The sequence below is a fragment of the Onychomys torridus genome, chromosome 1 (genome assembly GCF_903995425.1).
Source record: "Onychomys torridus chromosome 1, mOncTor1.1, whole genome shotgun sequence".
NCBI lineage: Eukaryota > Metazoa > Chordata > Mammalia > Rodentia > Cricetidae > Onychomys > Onychomys torridus.
The window spans coordinates 42,293,985-42,307,800 of NC_050443.1; the positions used below are offsets into that span (position 1 = coordinate 42,293,985).

A 13,816-nucleotide genomic window follows, 5' to 3' on the forward strand; every position below is an offset into this window, starting at 1 on the left:
TTCTTATGCCTCCCTTCTCTGTTGCAGATGTTTGTGGGCCTCTTGTTTTGGTTCCAGTTTTACTGTGGCTTTTCTGCATCTGCCATGATTGATCAGTGGTATCTGATTTTCTTTAATCTGCTCTTCTCATCGCTTCCCCAGCTCGTGACTGGGGTGCTGGATAAAGACATTCCAGCCGACATGCTGCTGAGAGAGCCCCAGCTTTATAAGAGTGGCCAGAACATGGAGGTAAGCACCCTGCTGTCTCTGCCTCCACCCCCTCCCCTTTCACCTCCCAGAAAGTGAAATTATCCCCAAATCCTTACCAATAGACACTCCAGAAAACTGTTGCAATTGTAGAATGGACACTGTATGTTAGACTCTGGAATACATTGTGTTAGCTTTGCATTGCAATAATAAAATACCCGAGACAATTAACTTGTAAGAGGAAAAGCTTTTTTGCCCACCTGGTTATGGCAGTTGCAGTCTAGGATCAGGCAATCCCATTTGGGCTTCTGGTAGGAGTGCCTGATTGTCATGAAAATGGTGAGAACGACATACTGGAGCAAACTGCTCATGTCCAAAGCCAGGAAGTAACCAGGACCTCACCTTCACCTCAGCAGCACCCCCCTATGACTTAGGGACCTCCTACTAAGCTCCACTTCCTAAAGGTTCCCTCACCTCCCTCAAGTACCACTCTGGGAACCAAGCTTCAATACAAAAGCCTTTGGGGGACATTCTAAATGAACGCCTTTGCATTCATAAAATATGTTGAATGAAAACCCTCTCTACCTCAGCTATTTCCAGGTTCCCAAGAAAAGTCTACATCAAACGTGATAATCAATTTCCCTAAAGCAAGCAAAAACAAAGAAAAACAAAGTGTCACGTACTTTCAACACAAATTAAGACAACAAACTCAAAGGGAACCCACTGAATGAGCAGACAGATGTAAATGTATGCTTACACCAGCAATCCACACATTTGCAAACTGAAGGCCAGCTGTCCCACCAGCCCTTGCAGTAAACCATGTATGCTTCTCTTTGGCCAGTGTAGTTGTTCTGTGTGTGGAAAGAATGCAGCATCCTATCTCCGCCACATTATGTCTAATTCAGAATGTATTTGCTTCAAGTTACCTTCCTATAGCTGCTTTGCTGACACTGAGTTCCCAGAGGAGCAGGCTTCACAGCTCAGGAGACAGGTCATGAGGAGACAATTGGTTCTCTGGCTGGTACCTGTGGTCTTGACAGGATTCTCACCCTAGCCAGCTTACTGTCCTCAGCCAGCCATGAGACAAGACACTGTAAGCTTGTCACATGGATGAGGTAACCAATGAGAATGTCACCAGTGCTTTCCTTAAGTGGTGGTAAATGTTCTCTCTGAATCCTGTGTGTATCTTGAAAGCCATTGAGGACTTACTAGGGTGCTCCTGAAGGGATGATGGGATCCTGGTTGCTTCTTCTTTAAATACAGATTTCTGTTATCCAGATAATGAAACATTCATTTGTCTGTATCAAGGCCATTTTTGCCGTTGGTGTAGAGTTGTCATAGTGTGCTTGGCATTGATATAGCAAAATACCTAAGTTGGTGGTAGTTACGTCTCTGTTGTTGCAACAAAGCACCATGATCAAGGCAGCTTATAAGAGAGTGTATTGGGGGCTTAAAGTTTCAGAGGGTGAGTCCATAGCAACCATGGTGGGGAGCATGGTGGCAGGCAGGCAGGCATACCTCCTCCATGGCCACACCTCCCAATCCTTCCCAAGTAGTTCCACCAATTGGGGAACCAAGCATTCAAATATATGAACCTATGAGGACCATTCTCATTCAAACCAATAAAGTCAGGCTATTTAAATAAAGGTAGTTTTCTGGAGGTCCAAGGTTGAAGAGTTGCATCTGATGGTTTTGATGTTGATGGAGCTTGAAAGCATGGCATGGCCTGGCAGTCATAAGGATGTGTCTCTTTTAGTCTCTTTCATGTAAATCAGTCATGGGGGCTCCAATGGTTTATCTTAAGTATTTTCCAAAGGCTCCACAAGTTCCCACTCTCAATATTTTACAATGAGGACTAAGCATTAGTGAATCAACCCTTGGGGACAAACTGAAACCACATCAAAACCAGAGTAATAATTTTTTTGTTTACCATCATGAGGGGTTGGAGAGATGGCTTGGTGGTTAAGAGCACTTCCTGCTCTAGGCAGTGCATACACATCCTGCACATATGCAGACAAAAAAAAAAAAAAACACAAAACAACAAAAAAAAATACAACTCATATACTTAAAAGAAAAATAAGTAAATCTAAAACTCCATTAGGAAACATCCATCATCAAACTTTAAAAGTTAAAGCTCATTGTTAAGAGTCTTTCTAAAGGACTCATCATAAAACCTTTTCAAAATGGAAGACAAGGAGGGGCCAGGCCACGGGAGTCCAGATTTGGGGGTGGGGCAGATCAGGGGGTAGGCCCAATATTTCAGCTGTTCCTTCCTGAGGAAAAGTTCCTTTGTAAAGCTTAGTGAGCAGTCTTGTGGTGTCCTACCCTGCCCCCCTTGCACACCACCACCAGGGAATTTCATGAGTAGTGACTATATTGACATCATTTCTACCCTTCCTTTTTCTCTACTCAGCTCCCCCCATCTTTCCTCTGGACTCCCTCTCAAATTTATGGCCTCTGCTGACATATAAGTATAGGGCTCATGTTCTGGGTTCAAAAGCTGCCAGTGATTCAGCTGTCTACAGCTCTATGAGCCTTCCTGATTTGGTTTCTCATCCACCATGTTGGAGCCTTGCTCTCCTCAGGTCCTGAAACAATACATTTTCCTCTAGTGCTTGACCTAAGTATTTAAGATATCACATGATCAAGAATATATAGCAAGCTTTCTTGTCAGACTATGTTTGGATCGCCAGCCCCTGGACAGTGACACAGAGACTTATTATTAATTACGAAAGCTTGGCTTCTAGCTTAGGCTTGTTTCCAACTAGCTCTTATAAATTAATTTAACCATATTTTTTAAACTATGTTCTGCCACGTGGCTCAGTAACCTCTTCTCAGTACGGCATATCCGACTTGTCCATGTCTGCTGGTGAAATCCAAGTGTCTAGATTCCTCCTCCTCTTCCTCTCCCTAGAAACCCCACCTATTCTCTTTCCTAGCTATGGGCTGCTCAGCTCTTTATTAAACCAGTCAGAAGGTGCCTTTGCAAAGACAAGTGTCTTTGTACACTTCACAGTGTACAAAAAGATTATCCTATAGCAAGAATGCCTTGGAGGGGACAAGCCCTTCTCTGTAAATCCTGTCTTGTTTCTGTGTCCCAGGAATACCGGCCACAAGCATTCTGGTTAAACATGGTGGACGCCGCCTTCCAGAGCCTGGTGTGCTTTTACATTCCTTACCTGGTAAGTGAACTCAGCACAGGCTTTTTCCTCAGCTGCCTCCAGGCACCTACAGACCACACAACTTTGCCCTTGTGCTTGTTTTTCAGGCCTACTATGACTCCGATGTGGATGTATTTACCTGGGGGACCCCTGTCACAGCAATAGCACTGTTCACCTTCCTGCTGCACCTGGGTATTGAAACTAAAACCTGGGTGAGAGCCACGAGCAAAGTCACACTCCAAAAGGGACCCATGTTGTGGGCCGCAAACTTCCCAGCAGCTGTTGTACACATGCAGGGGGCTGCAAAGCTTCCCTAGCTGTGTGATAAGATGTAAAATGATGCCTTCTTTCCTGGGAAAAGGGACACCCCACCACCCACCATCCTGAACAGTAATTCATCTACCTGCCTTCCTGGCCTCCTTCACTGCTCTGCCCCTGCCTTGCCTGCTCCTCTTCCCTTTACAGTCCTGTCCCAGCCTGGGTTCTACTAAGACCAGCCAGACACTCATAACAAGAGTCTTCACTAAGAACTGGAAGACACACCCCTAGCCATCCCCCATAAACCCATGTTGTTGTCATGGTTGACACTCTTAAAGTGAAGTAAAAGCCCTTTCTCTCTGGTTGCTTTCAGACCTGGCTCAACTGGTTAGCCTGTGGCTTCAGTACCTTTTTGTTCTTCTCTGTGGCTCTGATTTACAACATGTCCTGTGCAACATGCTATCCTCCATCCAACCCTTACTGGACCATGCAGACATTACTGGAGTGACCCTCTGTTCTACCTGACTTGTCTCCTGGCTCCTGTAGCTGCCCTGCTGCCCAGGTGAGTATCAGTTGGTGCCTCCTGCTGACAAGCAAGTGCAGCCTACCTGCTGTGCACGGGCTTGTGTGAGTCTCCTGAAGCTCAGTCACGGCCCTTTAGAATCTGAATCTTTTTCATATGTTCTTTCTAGATTGTTTTTCAAAGCCCTCCAGGGGAGCCTTTTCCCTACCCAGCTCCAGCGGGGACGCCAGTCATCCAAGAAATCTCGCAGCAAATTCAGTGCTCCCAAAGAGACTTCTCCTCAGGGACAACCACCTGGAGACTCAGAAACTGAGCTTTCAGAAAGGAAGACCATGGCACCTTTTGAGTCCCTTCCCAGGGATTGTGCCCGTCAAGCTCCCCAGCTCACACAGCAGCTGGCCTGCTCCCCAGAGGCCAGCGGGGAGCCCAGTGCAGTGGATATGAACATGCCATTAAGAGAGAACACCTTGCTGGAAGGACTGGGCACTCCAGCTTCAGGGCCCTCCTTGCCGGGGGAGGCTGTCTCAGAAGACTGCCCTGGGGACTCCAGGAAGAAACCCACCAGTGCTAGCCAGACAGCCTCTTTATCGTCACTGTTCAATCTGCCCAGCTTTGGCACACTCAGCTGGATCTCTTCCCTGTCGCTGGCCAGTGGGCTGGGAAGTGTCTTGCAATTGTCCAGAAGTAGTTTACAGATAGAAAAGCAGGATGGTGAATTCCTGCCCAGCCCCCCACAGACAGATCAGGAACTGCACAGCTTACAGGGACAAGTCACAGGCTACTTCTAGTATCACCCTCAAAGGGTCACAGCCAATTGTGGTGTCAAAGAAATCCTTGAAATAGCCTTTTTATTCTGTAACAGATGTTAATGTTATTTATGTTTATTATTTGCACAGAAGAGTTCTAGGAAGATGTATTTTTTAAATGTTTCCAAGACAAATATAGGAAACCCGAGGTACCAAAAAAGAAAGTTTATTTTTTAAATTTCTAAGTAGAGTATACTGATGAAAAACTAAGAGCATATATCTTTATCTATCTGTATATAAAGTTTAAAGAAGAGTGACACTTGAAAAGTGTGTCTAGATTTATTTTTTTCATCTCATTTTGTAAGGAAAAGCAATGTGCTTTGTTTCCTCAGCACATGTAGCCCTGGCTTTCTGCAAGCAGGCATAAACATGTGACTAGTCCATTGACCCCTAGGGTGGCTCTGATGGGGATGGACACAGGACCAGGAGGAAAGAAGGCAGAGGAGAGGGGAGGGGAGGGGAGGAGAGGGGAGGGTGTGTGACCTTTGAGGCAAATTCCTCCATTGGCTTCCAATGCTACCAACAGCAAAAGGAAAGCGAAAAGTCAAGAAAAACTCATGTGAAGTTCCTGCCAACATTCAGTTCCGTACAGGCATTTCATAACGTTCACTTCATAGGTCTGACAGCTCCAATGTCATGTGTGTTTCTTGCTACAATCCTCACAAGCAATAAATAACCTCCACCTTGCAAAGAGAGTGTCTGGTAGCCACTGTTGTGTGACAATGCTGGCGTATGACCTAAGTGGATGTGTTCTGAACGCTGTGCGGTCACTTCTCTATGCAAGTCCTTTTAGACACTGAAGACAATGGTACTGTGATGTATAGGCCAGGATCACAGAGTGACCTGTTACCCTTGGCTCCTTGCACCAGGCCATGGGCAAGAGCCAGACGCCACTAACCAAAATCTTAGACATTTTGAGTAATTACCTTCAGGCTTTTGTCTGATGAGCTATCATATGTCCTCATCTGAAAGGGAAAAGAGGGAGAGAAATGATTAAAACTTTTAATGACAAACTCTGCTACTTCAATGACAGTGTTAACTCATCCTCCTTGTAGTGCCCACCCTGTCCCACACTTGGCATAGGAAGTAAGCAGTGTGTGTCTCGGGCTCCTCCACTGGGTATCTGTCCCTTCAGACTACAATGCAGAGTAGCAGAGGATAAAGACATGGGGGAGAACTGCCCACTGAATATGGTTCTTGTCAAGTATCAGAATGTCCCTCATTCCTCAGAGTGGTAGCTCCCTGTACCAGTTCCAGAGGAGATGGGGCTTTAGGGGTCTTGGTCTCAACAACTCTGATGCTATTCTCTATAGATGTCCTCACAGAACTCTAAGTTGGAAGCTTCCATCTCTACATAGATGCACTGAGAGGTGGGGGCTTTGGGGGGATATGTCCAGGACACAAGGGCTCTATCTTGAATGGATTAACACTGTGATCAAAAGGGGCTTTCAAGACTACATTTGTTCTCTTGCCCTTCAAGAACCACCACTGTGATTATGCATCAAGATGGCTCTCACCAGACACAGGCACCTTAACATTGGACTCCTAGCACCGGGAACTGGAAAGGAGCACATTTCTGTTCTTTACAAATTAGCCAGACTTACGTATTCTGTTCTTGAAGCGTAAAACCAGCCAAAGCATAAGATTTGTCACCTTATCTCTTCCCTTAGTTTTGGGGTTCAGTCTTGTAAGACTGCCTCTGTTCTTGGTGCTGCATTTCCTCCAGTCAGGTAAGACTATAGTCCCACATCCAAAGGAGAGACTTCTATTTACATTCTAAGCAGCCCTAGTGTCTATAACCTCACATATAAAGGTTTCACAGCAGTTCCCAAACCAGTTACTGGTAAACTGTGTGGGAGGTATCCTTTCTGCAGTGCTGTGTCCCTAGACACAGCCTGACTTGCTCTGATGAGGATGGTGAGAAGATGAAGTCATACAAGGCAGGGGGGGAGAAGGAGAGAGAGGAGAGACACAGGCACATATACAGAGCAAACAGTCACACGCACACACACACACAGAAGCTGGGGTCAAGTGGGCTAGGCTCTCTGATGGAGAAGTGTCGTCACTCAGAAGTGCAGTATGTTTATCTTATAGAGTTGAACAGAGAGGCAGTGTCACTGCATACAGAGAAACAAGGAGGCAGGGTTTATGATGTACAGCTGGATCAAGGAGACAGATTTAGGTAATCTTAGTAGGAACAGTCTCTGTAGGGGAGCAGCCTGGATGCTGTAAACATCCAGGGAGCAGGAAGCTATGGTGGACATTTTCGCCAAACACTACTAACATTCAAGACAGAAGGGTCTGATGCTAGGGTCCTTGACGTTTCTATATCCATGTCAATAACGTGCATTCACTTGAGACTTTGTTCACAACACAGGAGCAAAGGCAACAGCTGTCCTAACCTCACCGTGTCCCCCTTGTGTCACCTCCCCATCCCTGGTGCCACCTTTTCTGCTCTTGGGAGCCACACATCTGAAAAGTACTAAGTTGGTAAGATGTGTCATTAGCAGAAGACCACAAGAACACAAGCACGTATATCTGAGTGCCTGTGACTTCAAAATGACCCAGTGTCCAGACAGCCTGCACTCACAGCCTTGCTTCTTTCCAGAAGACATCTTCCTCTGAGGATAGGGTTTCTTGGCAAGTAGAAGGATCTGGGCATTAGCTTCAGAAACTTGCATAGCAAAAACATGTTAGAGAAACAAATACTGTGGAAGGTGTGGCAGTTAGCTGCTTATGGGATGAGGAATGCTCATGACATTTCCTGTAATCTGTTCCAGCCAGCCACATTTATCTCAAAGCAACGTAGTATGGGGGAAAGTCACGATCCTTTCCAAAATGTGTCACATGAAAGACATTGCCAAATCGTGACAAAAGGTGAAAATTTGAATATTTCAAAAACAGTATCTAGTGGCAGGTGAGATACTGGAATCAGCATTATTCGTACATGACTGGGTGAGATACCTGGAAATTCAAATGAACAAAAACAGGCTTTTGCTAATCTAAGGAGGAAGTATATCAGCTCACTATACAGGAGCATGGCTGTTCTTGAGGACTTGCCCTACTTTGGATGTCAGAGTAGCTGAACCAGTGAATGACCAACGTACAGTGTGTCTACTTGCTTCCAAATCAAAACCAACTAATTTGGACTTCTCAGAGGGCAGGTACTATGTCATTTTGGCCTTTTATGTCTGGCACTGCACAGAATCTAACATCTTGAATGCATTCAGCAAATATTGGGTGAGTAGAAGAATCAACCTATTAATAAAAATGAAAGACATTCCAATTAAAATTGCAGTCAAGAAAAATTACTTGTTATAACTCATTGCTTGTTTAATAGTGTCCAGATTTTCTGGCTGATGCAGTGTATGAATTTTTAAATGAATTACTGGAATGGCAGAAACTATTTGCCAAAAACCTGGATGGATTGAGCACTCCCATATTTTAATGAGAACACCCTACCTGGGAAGAAGCTTGAATCCACCCCTTCTCTTTGACCAGATAATCCCACTTTGGGGGACTAATTTTTTTACATATGTACATGTGTGTATGAAATGCTTGTGTGTATATACATGTTCACACATCTATAGCACATGTGTATGCAGCTGCACAGACATAGTTGTGGAAGTGTATCTGTAGGTTCAAGGTTGACATGGGGTATCTCTATTGTTCTCAACCTTATGTAATGCAGCAGAATCTCTCACTGAACCTTTAACTTCCCATTTGGGCTAGTCTGCTGTCCAGCTCTGAGGATTCCCCCATCTCCATGTGTGTGTACTGCCAGGGCCTACACTCTGACAGGACTTTTACATGAGTTCTGCAGATCTGAACTTGAATCCTTGTGCTTGCACAAGTGCTGTACCTGATGCACCATCTCCCAACCCAACCTTGGGAACTATATCTGAAGAAAATATCCAGTCATGTTCATTTAAGATGATCCTAATAATTAGTGGTACAAACTTGGAAACCTTTTGGATTGTCAGTGAAATAATTTCAGGAAATATCAGTGACATCACAGGACCAAAACATGGAATCCATTGAGAGAAGTGGTGTGAAAGGTCTTCTGCCCGCCGTGTTAGAGACCAAGCACTGCATGACTAATTTTTAAATCAAGAAGCAGATGTGGCAGTGGGCATATGGCCCTTAGAACCTAAGTATGAAACAATTAGAGCTGGGGGATGCACACTTAAAACCAGTGTGTGTGTGTGTGTGTGTGTGTGTGTGTGTGTGTGTGTGTGTGTGGTTGTTGTTGTTGTTGTTGTTCTGCACGCAGGGTCACACAGAGGAATTTAGTGAAATTAAATGAGTAGCAAGGAAAACAAGTCATGAATGTGGGAAAGGAACTAGTGGTGATAGGAAGGGGGTATGAGGAGAGGGAGGCAGACTAAGAGAGCATGGATTACAGTAATCAGAATATACTGAATACGTGTGTGATATTATCAAAGAATAAAGTCAATGCATTTAAAGTTTAAATCCTTGGGGTATGGTGTTGCATGTCTATGATCCGAGCTATTCAGGACACTGAGGCAGGAAGATTTTAAGCTGAGACCAACTGGAGCTGTATAGAGACACTCCATCTCAGAAAAAAGAGGGAGGCTAAAGAAAAAATTAGAGACTACTCAATAATGACTACTCTTTGTTGTGGTAGCGCCCATACTACTATTACCCATTTATCATGTTCGAGCGAGGGGCTGTGGATCGAAAAACAGAGACAAAAGACAGCGGGTCATTGGTGCCAGGGGATGCTGAATGCCGTTTATTGAAGAAGGGAGGGAACCTTAAATATAGGCTTACAGCACAATGGAGGAACCCTGGAGGGCAGAAGTTCGCTACTGAATGTTCTACATTCTTGCATCTAAGCTGTTTACACCAAATGCAGGATACATAAAGAACTTCCCTTAAGTATTCAGGAGGGTGGAGACTGGCAGGGAATCAGCATAGGGAGGACATCAAGGTCAAGGTCAGGCAAGCAGGGCAGCAGTTACCCAACTTGGGAGTTCCAGGGCCCTACAACTCTTTATTTGACATGTTTGTGGGCCTGCTCATCAAATTAATGGACTCTGGTGGGTTTCTACCTCCATAAGCATAGGGTTTTAGAGCTGCATCCTTGAAAACAGTATAATGTTTCCACAGAAGAGATGTGTCACAAAACTGATCTATGTTCGGTTACAGATCCAAATGGTAACCCCAAACTGTCAACTCTTCTTTGGAACCCTTTTTCCGGTTGAAAAAGTAGTCCAAGTCAACAACATAAAATGTTACTTTATTTTATTATTCTATCACAGACCATCCTATATAGAAAAATAAAGAATAGTGAAAAGTTGAGGGTCTGGGTGTAAAGAATATGATGGTAGAGGATTTGTCTGATATTCATGGGATCCTGGGTTCCATACCGACACCACAAATAACAATAAAATATGAGGTTCCATTCTAGATAATGTGCCACCCAGGTCCAGCCCTTGCTGCTCAAGTTGCTTTCCCAGCACATTTCAGGCTTCAATTGAGTTTACATAGGTATACCAAGACCTCACTCTCGGCCTCCATTCTGAGCAGCACAGGAAGCCTGGTAGGAAAAACTGAGCTTTTCATCATGGCGTCATCATGTTTCTCCACCCAATTCTGCTTTTTCCATGCTCTCTCCAGTTGTTCCAAGGGTATTCCAGTAAACCACCTATATTTGAACCTGTTTCCATCAACTTGCTGGGGTTCTTAACCTAACACAGTGTTGAATCAAGAAATAATTTCCTCAGGAGAAAAACAAGGTATGGCTCCTTATAACTGATTATCATTGCACACATATAAGAATAGTTATAGGAAATATAGTTGAACCAGTGTAATGATGGACATTTGTAATCTTGACACTCAGCAAACTGAGGCAGGAGGATCACAACTTTAGATCAGTGCTTCTCAGCCTTCGAAATGATGCAACCCTTCAATACAGTTCCTCATGTTATGATGATCTCCACCCATAAAATTATTTTCATTGCTCCTTCATAATTGTAATTTTGTTACTGTTATGAATTGTAAGGTAAAAATCTGTGTTTTCTGATGGTCTCAGGCAACCCCTGTGAGAAAGTCATTCACCATAAAGGGGTCATGACACAAAGGGGTCACAATCCACAGGTTGAGAACCCTTAGCCTAGATAAATATACATATGCTTGAAACTATGAATATGAATCTTACTGTAGGGCTGAAAAGATTGCTCAGTGGCTAAGCATACCTGGGTTTAATTCCCAGCTTTACATGGCAGCTCACAAATGTCTGTAAGTCCATAGCTAGGGATCTGGTGCTCTCTTCTGACCGTCTTGGGTAACAGACATGCACATAGTGCACATACATATATGGAGGGAAAACACGCATACTGTAAAATAAATAAAGTAAAATAAAGTCTGATTGTGCCACATCTGTCCATCTTAAGATCTCTCAGTATAATTTTGTGTTGAAATTGGTCCCCAATATCCTGCATATATTGCTTAAAGCAAACCAACCTTCTTTTCATGGTTTTTTAAAGCAGACAGTACTTGAGTGATGAGTTCCCAGTGGCCACTCTGTTTTCAAGGCCTGCAGCAGTCCATCATCACAGATCACACCTGTCTCAGCTCCATGCTCTAGCCTGCCTCCGCTCAAGGTGCTTTTTCTCCCTCATACCCAGCACTGCAGTCCAGTTTTCATGCTGAGCTGTATCACTTTCCTCCTTATCCCGAACCATTCTTGTCAACATTCCCAGAGCATTAGCTCTTTTTCGGGTAGAGCCTGAATTCTTCAGAGTAGCGTAATTCTCCCAAGACATGTGTTGAATAATTACCTAATGAATCATTGCTAATTCAAATTAGCTGCGCTGTCCACACCATTCCTTTCTCACCCTGCCTAGGGCATGCTCCAGTTCTCATCATGCAGTTCCGTCTTTCCTACGTTGTAGGTGGAAGCATGCTATGGTTTGAATTTTGATTGTCTGCCGAAGCAAGTCCAAAGGTGGGGGTACTTTCAGGCAGGTGGGGCCTAGTGGGAGGACCTTAGACCATTGGGACATGCCCTAGAAGGAGACTGTAGGAACACAGGCTCTATTTTCTTTGGCTTCCTGTTTCATGAAGGGAGCTCCACCATGTGCTCCCACACCAGCTCTCCAGTACCCCCATCAGCGACTCAAGCAGTGGGTCCTCTGATCTTAGCTGTCACTTGTACTTTCCTAAGAGGTGCAGTTTTCTGTCATTACCACTGTAGACATCAGGACCAGGCTCCCTAGCAGATCTCTAAGGTATTTCCAGGTGTCTGCCTTAGACCCAGGTCACCTCGCTGGTTCTTTCCCATTCTGAGGCTTCTAATGTTCTAGACTGAACCATAGATAGCCTCTGTGAGTTTTTAACCCGGTGACTGTCAACCAGACTTAAAATCCCCTTCAGTAAATATATGTACTCTGCATAGTCTCTGATTTCATATTGAAACATCCTCAGTACCATGATTACATTTTCCTAAGTTAAATATCAAGCTCTAGCAGTCACCAAATGACAGAATATTTGGAATGAGACTTAAAGACAAACTTGTGAATGTAGAGTCAACTGAAAATTAAAATTAAAAATATTATTGTACAAAAAGTACAGCTTAAAAAAAAACTAAGCCTCAGTTAACTTATATAGATCTCCTTATAAAGACTGGCCGAAAAGGGAGCAGCCAACAAGGAGCAGCAGACAGCTGCATAGAACAGAAATAACAGGCTGTGCTTGGTGGGGCTTGCCTCTAATCCCAGATTTTAGGAAGCTGAGACAGGACCATAATTTTGAGGACAGCCTGGGCTATGTGGTGACACTGTATCTTGAAAACAAAAAAAAAACAAAAAACAAAAAACAAAACAAAACAAAAATTGAGAGGAGGGGAAAGAAGGAAGGGAAGGAATGGCAAGACAGTTTCTTTTTTTCTAATTTTTTACATTTATTTTTATTTTATGTGCATTGGTATTTTGCCCACATGTATGTCTGTGTGAGGGTTTCAGGTCCCCTGGAACTGGAGTTACAGACAGTTGTGAACTGCTATGTGGGTGCTGGGAATTCAACCCTGGTCCTTTGGAAGAACAGCCAGGGCTCTTAACCTCTGAGCCATCTGTCCAGCAAGACAGTTTCCTAAGCCAATTAAGTCAACATTCACATGGAAATCAGTGGCTGAGAAATTTTAATAAAGGTGATTTCCAAATGAATTTTAAAAAGACAAATGCACAGTCCCGTGAAGAATGATAGTACAGGTAAAGAGTGTTGGAAAATAATTTGAAAGCAGTATGTGCAGGAAGTGACATCAGGGCTGGACAAAGTGGGCGATGCAGAAAGGTACCTTACATGGTAAAGGGGTCAGTCTCTCAGGGGAGGGAGGGTATAATAGTCCTGAATGACCTATCCCGAATAACAGAGCTTCTGTTATTTAATATGTGAAACTGGAACTTCTGGAGGGAAGAAACATAATCACAAACAGAGGCAGATTATCTCTCAGCAATTCACAGAACAGGTAGAAAGTAAGGAGAGGGTTTGGAGGACAAACAACTTGCTTCTGCACTCAACACTGGAGAATACAGACCCTAGTTGAAGTGTGTGTGGCATAGTGTGGCCAGGGCTACAGCTAGAGAGTGGCTAGCCTTTGGAAGCAAGATCAGGTAGTCCAAGCCAGGCCAAGGGAGGTAGACTAGGCAGTGTGCAGAAGGAAGCAGAGAGAGAACCTCCAGAGAAGAGCAATCAGAGGTCTGGGGTCTGTGGCTCTCACTGGCTGGGAGGTGACCTCGCCTGCACCATGACTGCATGAAGGGACTCAGAGACTTCCTAGGCCTCAAGTCTAATCAGCCTTTCGTATAGTGTTCCTACCCCACTCAGTACTGCCTTGTGGTTTCTCCTTTGACCTGTTT

The 13,816-nt window shown here is 44.3% G+C and overlaps 1 protein-coding gene across 1 annotated transcript in view; it reads left to right on the top strand.

Moving 5' to 3' along the window:
* The window catches only part of Atp10a (ATPase phospholipid transporting 10A (putative)), a 168,318-nt gene extending 162,941 nt beyond the window's left edge, over nt 1-5,377 (top strand). Inside the window, 6 exon segments of the mRNA XM_036191110.1 lie at nt 28-228; nt 3,288-3,368; nt 3,455-3,559; nt 3,979-4,107; nt 4,109-4,167; nt 4,298-5,377. Of these exon segments, the coding sequence (XP_036047003.1) occupies nt 28-228; nt 3,288-3,368; nt 3,455-3,559; nt 3,979-4,107; nt 4,109-4,167; nt 4,298-4,916 (1,194 nt within the window). The 3' untranslated portion in view covers nt 4,917-5,377.
* Nucleotides 5,378-13,816: the final 8,439 nt, after the last annotated feature.